The 9,825-nt window shown below is 48.2% G+C and overlaps 4 protein-coding genes across 5 annotated transcripts; 2 read left to right on the top strand and 2 right to left on the bottom strand.

Moving 5' to 3' along the window:
• The first annotated feature begins 135 nt into the window (after positions 1-135).
• Positions 136-3,006, top strand: LOC6615830 (oxysterol-binding protein-related protein 2). 2 transcript variants are annotated; one of them, XM_002040164.2, is made up of 9 exons: positions 136-333; positions 417-628; positions 691-911; positions 1,265-1,523; positions 1,581-1,778; positions 1,839-2,040; positions 2,102-2,227; positions 2,292-2,515; positions 2,576-3,006. In XM_002040164.2, the coding sequence occupies exons 2-9, from the start codon at positions 594-596 to the stop codon at positions 2,676-2,678; spliced, it is 1,368 nt and encodes a 455-aa protein (XP_002040200.1). In that variant the 5' UTR covers positions 136-333; positions 417-593; the 3' UTR covers positions 2,679-3,006. The 2 variants fall into 2 exon arrangements, with proteins under 2 accessions (XP_002040200.1, XP_032571224.1); XM_032715333.1 differs by having other exon boundaries at positions 400-628.
• Positions 3,007-3,092: 86 nt separating this feature from the next.
• On the bottom strand, positions 3,093-6,623 carry LOC6615829 (PAS domain-containing serine/threonine-protein kinase). The gene is made up of 3 exons (XM_002040163.2): positions 6,283-6,623; positions 3,526-6,150; positions 3,093-3,466 (listed from the first exon to the last, which is right to left on the bottom strand). The coding sequence occupies exons 1-3, from the start codon at positions 6,317-6,319 to the stop codon at positions 3,225-3,227; spliced, it is 2,904 nt and encodes a 967-aa protein (XP_002040199.1). The 5' UTR covers positions 6,320-6,623; the 3' UTR covers positions 3,093-3,224.
• An 82-nt stretch (positions 6,624-6,705) lies between these two features.
• Positions 6,706-9,807, top strand: LOC6615827 (peptidylglycine alpha-hydroxylating monooxygenase). The gene is made up of 8 exons (XM_002040161.2): positions 6,706-7,047; positions 7,480-7,537; positions 7,601-7,688; positions 7,745-7,817; positions 8,738-8,870; positions 8,924-8,972; positions 9,027-9,365; positions 9,433-9,807. The coding sequence occupies exons 1-8, from the start codon at positions 6,859-6,861 to the stop codon at positions 9,599-9,601; spliced, it is 1,098 nt and encodes a 365-aa protein (XP_002040197.1). The 5' UTR covers positions 6,706-6,858; the 3' UTR covers positions 9,602-9,807.
• LOC6615828 (paxillin) lies at positions 7,843-8,529 on the bottom strand. Its single transcript, XM_002040162.2, has one exon. It carries the CDS (start codon positions 8,407-8,409, stop codon positions 7,846-7,848), a length of 564 nt encoding a protein of 187 aa, XP_002040198.1. The 5' UTR covers positions 8,410-8,529; the 3' UTR covers positions 7,843-7,845.
• Positions 9,808-9,825: the final 18 nt, after the last annotated feature.

Below are 9,825 nucleotides of genomic sequence, written 5' to 3'. Positions count from 1 at the left end.
TAGTCGACGAGAGTAAACACAAATCGATTCAGCGAAAGCTGCGAAAGCTCGCTCTCGGAAAGCTGGCGAAAGCTTTCTTATCACTATTGATTAAATTTTCGTGCACAGCTTATATTATAGAGTACGCGCTAGGTACAACACGCAAACACCTCAATTAGCTCAATAGGAACTCAGTTCGGCACGATGTGAGACGAAACAAAGCAGATCTCAGCGCACTCACATACGCAACCCACAAGTCCAGCGTTCATTTGCAGCAGAAAAATCAATGAGTGACGAGCCCTGGTCACAAGATTACAATCAATCGAAATCGAAAACGTAGAGAACGAGTAAAAGGTATGAATTGCCCGTGTGTGTGTACCCACTCCCACAGCCAAACTTATCGGCTTATCTCACCTTTAGAGTCTAATCCTGCTTAGATTTCGGACTGGCCCACCGTTGGCCCGCATCACCGCAATTCCACTCACATGTCTTTCCGTGCGTAAATCTATTGGTCTCCACAGCAGAGGGTCAACTAGCAATCAATTAACCCACAGCGACGCGCTATAACAATCTGATTCCAGTCGCTTAAAGCTGCACCTGCTTCCACACCCAAGATGGCAGAGGGCGACTACGCAGAGCATGTGGAAAGGTGCGTAGTTCAAATTTTTCCGGTTGACATTACTCATCCGCGCCATATCTTATCACCCACAGAACTGAGCTTCCGGCCCCGATGATTTCCCGCAAGGTGGTCAGCATCTGGGCCATTCTGAAGAATTGCATCGGCAAGGACCTGAGCAAAATCACCATGCCGGTCATGCTGAACGAACCACTGAGCTTCCTCCAGAGGCTCTGCGAGTATATGGAGTACGCACAACTGCTCACCGAAGCAGCTCAGCAAGAACACCCGGCAGACCGGATGAAATTCGTGGCGGGTGAGTGTTATCAAAGGTTAGGGCTTATCAAACCACCTGTAATTGATAGGCGTTGTTCCAAATGTCCACCGATTCCTCAACGCGATGCTCAAATTGTTATAGACTGTCTATACCTATAATAGTTTATATGCCCCATAGACTGGTACTCGCTGGTTATGGTTCCTTTATTGACCACTAAACGATAAGGCTATTGCTCCTGCAATACGTATTGTCTGTGGTAATGGATCATCTATGGATTATGGATACATCTCGAAATATGCATACATCTTAACCAAAAGTGAATGTTTTATCTTCCTCAGTTCATTTATAATACATTTGTGTGCGAAATGTTCTTACTAAACATTATCTTTCAGCTTTTGCCGTATCAGCATTAGCCTCCAACTGGGAGCGCCTGGGAAAACCTTTCAATCCCCTTCTTGGTGAAACATACGAGCTGCAGAGGGGCGACTACCGAATCGTCTGCGAGCAGGTCTCCCACCATCCTCCAGTGTCTGCATTCCACGCAGAATCCAAGGACTTCAAGTTCCACGGCACGATTAGCCCAAAAATCAAGTTTTGGGGCAAGAGTGTTGAGGTGAATCCGAAGGGAACTGTGACCGTCGAGTTTCCAAAGTAGGTATCCCTCTATACGTTTTACAAAAATATACACTTACCTCGGTGTTTTTCCAGATGGAACGAGAGCTACAGTTGGACTAATGTCAATTGCTGTGTACACAACATAATCGTGGGCAGGCTGTGGATTGAGCAGTACGGAAAGATGGAGATCACTAACCACGCCACTGGCCATGTGGCTAGTCTCAACTTCAAGTCCGCCGGATCTGCAGCCAAAAACTTGCACCGAGTAGAGGGATTTGTGAAGGATGCCAGGTAAATAACACTTCAAGCAAATTCGCCAAAATGCTAATCCGATACTCAAATCAATCTTAGTGAAACCAACCTATACTTCCTCTATGGCAAATGGACCGAGTTCATTAAATGCTGCTCTGCCGAGTCCTACGTCCAGTTTTTGAAGCAGGGAACCAGGAAGAACGATGACTACGATGGCTCCCCGAACGGAACTCCAAAGAAGATGTTCTCGAAATTGAATAGTTTTAAGCTGAACTCATTTCGCAGCCTCTCCATTCAAGACGTAAGTGTAAGACTTTCTTGAGTTACCCGCGATGAGTATCTCAAAAATTGTTACATTTCAGAGCGATAGCTATCCACCCATGGAGCAGGAAGGCGACATCCCGAAGAGTGACTCCGCGTACTCACTTGACATTCCCGACTCGACGACCCTGTGGAGCTGTAAGCCCAGACCTTCCAACTGTAACGAGGTGGGACATCTCCCCAGAAACCCTGAATCGCAGTCTAATCTGCAGTCTAACTCCTACATTGCAGTACTACCAGTTTACGCAGTTTGCGCTGCAGCTTAACGCCATGAATAGGAACATGAAACCACCGCTGACACTATGCCCTACCGATTCGCGACTGCGACCTGATATATTACACCTAGAGGAAGGTAACTTGGATGGTGCCTCCAAGGAGAAGACCCGTCTCGAGGAGAAACAAAGGCACACACGAAAACAAAGAAAGTCCACCAATAGCGATGACGTGTCCCCCAGGTAAGAAAGTCTGATTTCATTCATCCGGTGGATTGCTCATTGCGCCTATACCCATTGCAGGTGGTTTAAATACGCAACTAACCCACATACAAAGACCGACGATTGGCTATACAGCGGGGGATATTGGGACCGCAAATACGACAACACCGATACGATATTTTAGAACCATTTTGCAGCGGGCTTACGCTTACAGTATATATATATACATTTGTAAAAAGTTTGCGAGCTGTTTAAACTTAGGAGCCATTGAAACCTGGATAATTGTAATGGTTGGCAGGCATAGCATTCCAAATCCCGCCGTTTGATACCCTCACGTTCATATATGACCACGTGATTGTACGATCTGGTGGGGCTGTTGACCTCAGTCAATCAAGTCGCACAAGAATCCATAATGATATTTAGTTGAACGCTTACTTTTCTCTATGTATGTGTATAGAAAGTTGTTAAATCGTGACGATTCCATACGAAGCTATTAAAGTGTTATTCAGTTATTTGTTGCGCTAGAGCGGAGTGTGGTTTATTTAATTTGGCTTCGAGCGATGAAAGGTGAGAACGCCGCCATCAAAACGCTGTATAATAACAATTAAATTGATTTATTCATCTACATGCTTTTCCGCTCCAATACTTAATTGTCCTTTCACAAATGTTGCTATTTACATATGACAGTATGCTCAGATTCGATTTACACATGTACAACGGATGTAGAACTTCATTTCAGATCCATCATCTTGGGTTTCGTGCTCACGTCGTGCAGGCTAACTACGTTATAAGTGGAGACGCAGGGCTGAAGCTTGTTCTTGAATATATCGTTCTCGGATTTTGAGGAGCATATTGAACCGCCGATTTCTGGGTGGCTGGAGTCAGGTAACGAGACCCTCAGCTCGTGGTTACTCACTGAGGTGTTTAACTGGAACTGTTTCGCGTAAAGGGTGTCCATTTTGTTGTGTTTGGCTAGAACGACAAAGGGATTCTTTAAAACCAAATACGCAGCAGACGAAGAAGTTCCGTACCTTCATTGACGCACTTGTTTCCGGTCCTGTGGGATGCCAATCTGGCGTCATCGCTGCCACCAATCGAGGACTCCTCGATGTGAGAGAAGCTCTCCTGCGGTGAAATGGTGGACAGCACCGAAGTGCTGGAGTACAGGTAGCCGGAAAAATACAGATCCGGATTGGCCTCGTGGGCCTTGCACGGCACTATCCACGAGAAACTGAAAGTAGAGGGATTCACCTCCTGGGTGAGCCATGGATCTGTGATTAACTGGTGCATGGTGCACCGGTACTTGGGATCCTTATTCAGCATGGAGCTCAGCAGACGGCTCAACTGCTCGGACACAGCTTTCGGTATTTGGATCTCGGCCTTCAATGTCTCCTCCACATCGATGAATGGATTTTCGAAAAACATCAGAACGTAAAGGGTCACACCAAGGGCCCAAATCTCCAGCTCGGGACCCACGTATCTGTTTCCGGCCAGAACCTCCGGACTGCAGTACTCCGTCGTGCCGTAGAACGTGGAGAAGAATTTGCCCTCCTCCATGAAGGTCGCTGATCCGAAGTCAATCAGCTTTATGGTGAAATTCTGGTCAATTATAATGTTCTCGTCCTTGATGTCCCGATGCAGTATCTTCTGTTCGTGCAGATAGTTGACGGCATCGGCCACCTGCCGAAAAATGTAGCTTCCCAGCTTTTCGTCCATCAGGGGCCGCCGCTCTATGAACGTCCACAGATCCATTCCCGATCCGTGCTTCTCCATGACCAGCTGGTAGAAGAGATCGTTTTCGAAAACATCCAGAACGGACACAATGTTCTTGTGGTTCAGGGTCTGCAGCAGGTGGATTTCGATAGGAACTTCCTTGCAGTCGCGGCTCTTGACCATAAACTGAGAGCAGAGCTTCTCCTTGAGAATAAACTTGGTGATCACCAGCAGGCGGTCGGTGTTCCGAAAAGCCATGTTCACATACCCATAGGCTCCTCTTCCGATCTGGCGGATGGACGTGTAGTATTTGCTGTAGTCACCCAGGTACAATTCGTCCTCGTACTTGGACACCAAGGACAGAGAATTGGGTCTGCTGGAGTTCTGGGCAGCGGTGGTCTTTATCACCTGGCCCAGGGACTGCTCAACAGTGCTGGCCATGCTGTTGAATGTGGACGTTAGGTTTGCATAGTTGTACTTCTCGCCGTCCAGCCGAGTGCTGGGGTTCCGGCACACCCAGATGCAGTACACCCGGTTGGAGCAGGGCAGTACCTGAAGGAGCACGGAGTAGACTACCTCTATGACGGAGCCATCGGCGTGGATAGCCTCCCCCACAAAGCTTCCGTTAATAGAACTAAGTAGTCTGGTGGCGGGATTGCTGCCGGAGGCATCACAGGTCTCCGTGGAGGCGGACTTCGCCTTGTCAAGGGACGACTCATTTACCTGCGACTGCGATCCTGCCTCAAACTCGTCGGCGGGGAAACTGTTTGAGGCATTAACAGGTGTTAGGATGTCATCTATTGTACAATCATCTGTCTGGCGGAGGTCGCAGAATAGACCACTGCTGTTCTCCAGATTGCAGCTTAGGTGGGCATCGCCCACCGAAGACTGTTCGTTGTTGGGTGCCGTCCTGTTAGCAGAGCCCTTCTTGCAGGATTGCAGCGAGGAGTCGTTGTCCACGACGAAGGGATCCGTGTCCGGCTCCCAGTCGTTGCTGGTTATCGAGGTGTTCGAAACATTCGGGCTCTTCTCCTCGCGGGAGTCCTTCCCGAAATTGGGTAGGATCGCCGATATATGCATGTTCATTATCTTGTCCTGACCATATCCGAACATTAGCAGTGAGAAAGGCTGGTTGCACATCAGTATGTTGCCTATGTCGTCTACCACAATCAGGCCACTGAGATTCTGGAACACCCAGACGGTGATGTTTAGCCCTGTTTTTCCCGAATGGGAGTACCCCGCGGAAGCATCCTCGTCCAGGGCTATTAGCAAGCACAGGGGAAACTTTACGTTATCTGTAGTTCGTCCAGTGGCTCGCTGCTTCCGCAGGCTCTTAGGGATCTCACGGCTATCCGGATCGGGCAGCTTTATAAACGGGATAAGGGTGACAATGCTGACACCCACCACGCTTTCGATGGATTCATAAAAGAATATGGTGGCCGTGGTGGAGTCAACGGATGTTATGACTCCAGATCTATCGGTGCTGATGTGGCATATGTGCCTCTCTACAGGCTCAGCGACGGCTATGTGTCTGCCATCGGTGCTGATCTGCCGGATCCAGAGCGAGACCAGGATCTTGCCGCCCGACTTGGTCTTCATCTCGATGACCTTTCCACTTAGCAGGACGACCCGGCCCTCGTCGCCTTCGATCTGCATCTCCGCCAAGGATGAGATGTGGCTCTCCGTCTTGCCGTTGAGCAGATCGAAGAATCCCTTGTTCCTCAGCTCCTGGGACGTGTAGCCCAGCAGCTGGCAGGCCTTGTTGTTCACTATAAAGATTTGCCCCGTGTTCGCATCGATGGTGAATATCGCCTTGTTCGGGTTGATCACCTTCGAGGAGTGCAGATTGGGGGGCGGCATGCTGAAGGAGCTGGCGTCCATCATGTTCAGCATGCCGGACGAGTTTTGGCGACTCTGACTCTGGGTGCCCATAATGGGGTCATCTGGGAATTACACGATTTGTTGTAAATAATTTAGTACCGCTCTTTAGTACCGCTCTTGAGTGTACATCTATATAGTTTTACCGTTAGCACATCGGTTTCTGGAGCACTGTGCATTCGAACTACTCAGCTTACCAGCGGCTTGGTCGGTCACGTCGCCCTGATCCTCCATTTAAGCGTCGGATGTTTTCCAAGTCCCAGCGGTTCCAACTCGAGGCCTACAGCTACATCCAAATGAGCGCACCGTAAACATTGGGAACTCTGCTCGTAGAAAATCAATTGAATGGCGCATGCGAAAAGGGGAATTCCCCAGTGGGTCGAACGGGACGCAGACACGTTAAATTGGGCAGGCTTTTGTGGGGTTTCCTTTTGCCTTGAAGTGTTTTTTAAATCACTGTATTCAAATAGTTGATGATAACAATTTAATTTATATATTTTATTGCGAACAAGTGAACTTCCGTTATATATATTTGAATGTACAGCTAACCGTTAGCCTGCAGCCCTGGCGCCGTCATCGATATAATGGCTCTGGGTATCGATTGCTGCCTAGAACGCATTTACATATATATAAACTGGGCCTAGCTACGTGTGGAAAAATATCGGAGAGAGCAATACAAAACGTATTGTTCTTCCAAACAGGAAGGTTTTTTTTCGTTTTCCAGAAAGTATTCAGTGCAGTGCACACTCGAATATAGTTCGTATACGGTGAAAATGCCACGCATATCCGAAGTAGCCGCTTCCTTGGGGCTTCTCCTGCTTATCGGAGTGATAAGTGTGGACGGCCTTGTAAAAGAGGGGGATTATCAAAACTCCCTTTATCAACAGAATCTCGAGTCGAACTCCGCAACAGGCGCAACGGCTTCGTTTCCATTCCTGATGCCCAACGTTTCGCCCCAGACCGTAAGTCCAGGTTCCTGAAAAACGCCATACATGTACACCATGGAGTTCGCTCCATATGGATGAACAGATTCGCCCAGCTGCAGCTGCGCGCGTATAATCCCAATCAGATTAGAAAAGTCCCTCCATATAGGCTCTGGTTTTCCCCATATCCTCTGCGCGGGGAAAACCCATAAGAGTGCTGTGAAAATTTTTCCATATGGTCAGTTATACCCGAATACACACGATTCGCCACCCACATGTAAGGCCCTGAAACCGAAACCTGTAGATTGCACTTCTCGAACCTGCGCCGTAGATACGAATTTGTTTTTACGAGGGTGTCGAAAAGGGCAAACGGCCCACTGAAGGCCATACTACAATTTGAATAATACTTGTTGACTATATGCCTGTTCTCTCTAACAAAACTAACAAATATATATATGTGTACTTTTATAGCCCGATCTGTACTTGTGCACGCCCATCAAGGTCGACCCAACTACGACCTACTATATTGGTACGTCCTTTCGAATTAGATTCATTCCTTAAATACTTAAACTAACCGTTCTATCTTGAATAGTTGGCTTCAATCCCAATGCCACGATGAACACGGCCCACCATATGCTGCTCTACGGATGCGGAGAGCCCGGAACCTCGAAGACCACCTGGTAAGTTGCAAGTGATGTTTTCAGACTTGTAAATACATGCATATTTTTGCGCACAGGAACTGTGGCGAGATGAACCGAGCTTCCCAAGAAGAGTCTGCCAGTCCTTGCGGACCCCACTCCAATTCACAGGTATGAAAAGTATGGAAATGTCACACATTTATTGGGCCGACAAATTTCTGGAATTTGAGACTACAGTTTGGCAGGCTACGCATATGGGTTGTCCGTTCTCGATCCAAAATTCCCGGGTGCTGATTCTTTTGCGGCAGAGGTGGCACTTAAAGCACTTGGCATGCCACTTGGTGCTCAGCGCGACCACGGCTCTACGATCGATTGGCTTCTCACAGCCTGCGCAGCGGGACGAAAACAGTTCCCGGAAATGCGCCTTGCAGAACAGGTATCCGTTGACTTCGAAGAAGCTCGCCGAGACCAGCGACTTGCTGCAGCTCACGCACCGGAAACACTTTTCGTGCCACTTGCGCTCCGCGGCAGCCACGCCGCGCTCTAGGATCGGAGTCCGGCAGGCGGAGCACCGAGCGGCATGCTTGTCCAGATAGCACTCGCTGCAGACCACGTCGTCCTCCACCGCGAAAAACAGCTTAGGATCCACCACCAGGCCGCACTCCTTGCAGGTGAAGTGGTGCGGATGGTACGTCTTGCCCAAGCTGCAAACTGCCCGTGGCCAAATCTTCTCGTTGCATCTACAGCAAATCGAAGCGGACATACTAGGCAGCTTTCTGATAGACAAATTATAAATTTTAAGGAAAAAATCGGAAAGATAGTTTTAAAGTCAAATTTTGTCTTGTTATTGGCACAAAAATCCAATTCATATATAGTAACATTTCAAAACGATTGATGTATACATATGAATGAAGATCGAAATGCACAAATAATTAGGAGTCAACTGGGCAAGTTTCAATAAGTCAATCCTTGGCAGTCAGCAAAGTTTAATAGGTGTTTTAAACCTGTTTATCGAATTTTTCCATTAACTAATTGGCAAATGTGCTAATAGACAATTTGCATCTACTGGACTAACACTTACCACTCAACAGATCGTATACGCTTGGGCCAGAGACGCCCAAAAGTTAAATCTGCCCGAGGGAGTGGGCTTCAAGGTGGGCAAGAACTCGCCAATCAAGTACCTTGTGTTGCAAGTTCACTATGCGCACATCGACAAGTTCAGAGGTAAGTAAAAGATTGCATTCAATATCAGGAAATTTATATGTGCTTTTCTTCAGATGGCTCCACTGATGATTCTGGGGTGTTCTTGGATTACACAGAAGAGCCGTAAGTGCCTTGATAAATACGTGATTCCCAAAATAACCATTACCATCCTGGCAGTCGTAAAAAGCTGGCTGGCACTCTGCTGCTGGGTACAGACGGACAGATTCCGGCGATGAAGACGGAGCACCTGGAAACCGCCTGTGAGGTGAACGAGCAGAAGGTCCTGCATCCTTTCGCGTATCGGGTGCACACCCACGGTCTGGGAAAGGTGGTTTCCGGCTACCGTGTGAGGACAAACAGCGAAGGCGAACAGGAGTGGCTGCAGCTGGGCAAGAGAGATCCCCTCACGCCCCAGATGTTCTATAACACCAGCAACACGGACCCCATAATCGAGGGGGACAAGATCGCCGTGAGGTGTACTATGCAGAGCACTCGCCATCGGACTACCAAAATAGGGTAAGTAGGCAGTGATTTGAAACGCAGCTCGAGCACCGCTCCTAATCAAACTCTGTATTGATGACAGTCCCACGAACGAGGACGAGATGTGCAACTTCTATCTCATGTACTACGTGGATCACGGGGAGACTCTCAACATGAAGTTCTGCTTCAGCCAGGGCGCCCCCTACTACTTCTGGTCCAATCCCGACTCCGGCCTACACAATATCCCACATATCGAGGCGAGCACCTTGTAAGCGAGCACCAGCGCTCGCCGAGAGCCAGGAAATCAGCCGCGGAAAGAGAAACGAATGTATACTACCTTACTCTCTGGATTATTTTATCGTGTGCAACAACTAATGATGGTTTAGCCTCATTCTGTATCCCCTTCTGTTGGCCACCAATGATTTATGTAACATATTTGTGTAACGTGTAAATAAACATATGTAGATAATTCGCGATACCCGCTGGAGATCCTATT

Source organism: Drosophila sechellia, chromosome 2R (genome assembly GCF_004382195.2).
Source record: "Drosophila sechellia strain sech25 chromosome 2R, ASM438219v1, whole genome shotgun sequence".
Taxonomy (NCBI): domain Eukaryota; kingdom Metazoa; phylum Arthropoda; class Insecta; order Diptera; family Drosophilidae; genus Drosophila; species Drosophila sechellia.
The sequence above is the reverse complement of the archived record's forward strand: the minus strand, read 5'-3'. Positions and strand labels throughout refer to the sequence as shown.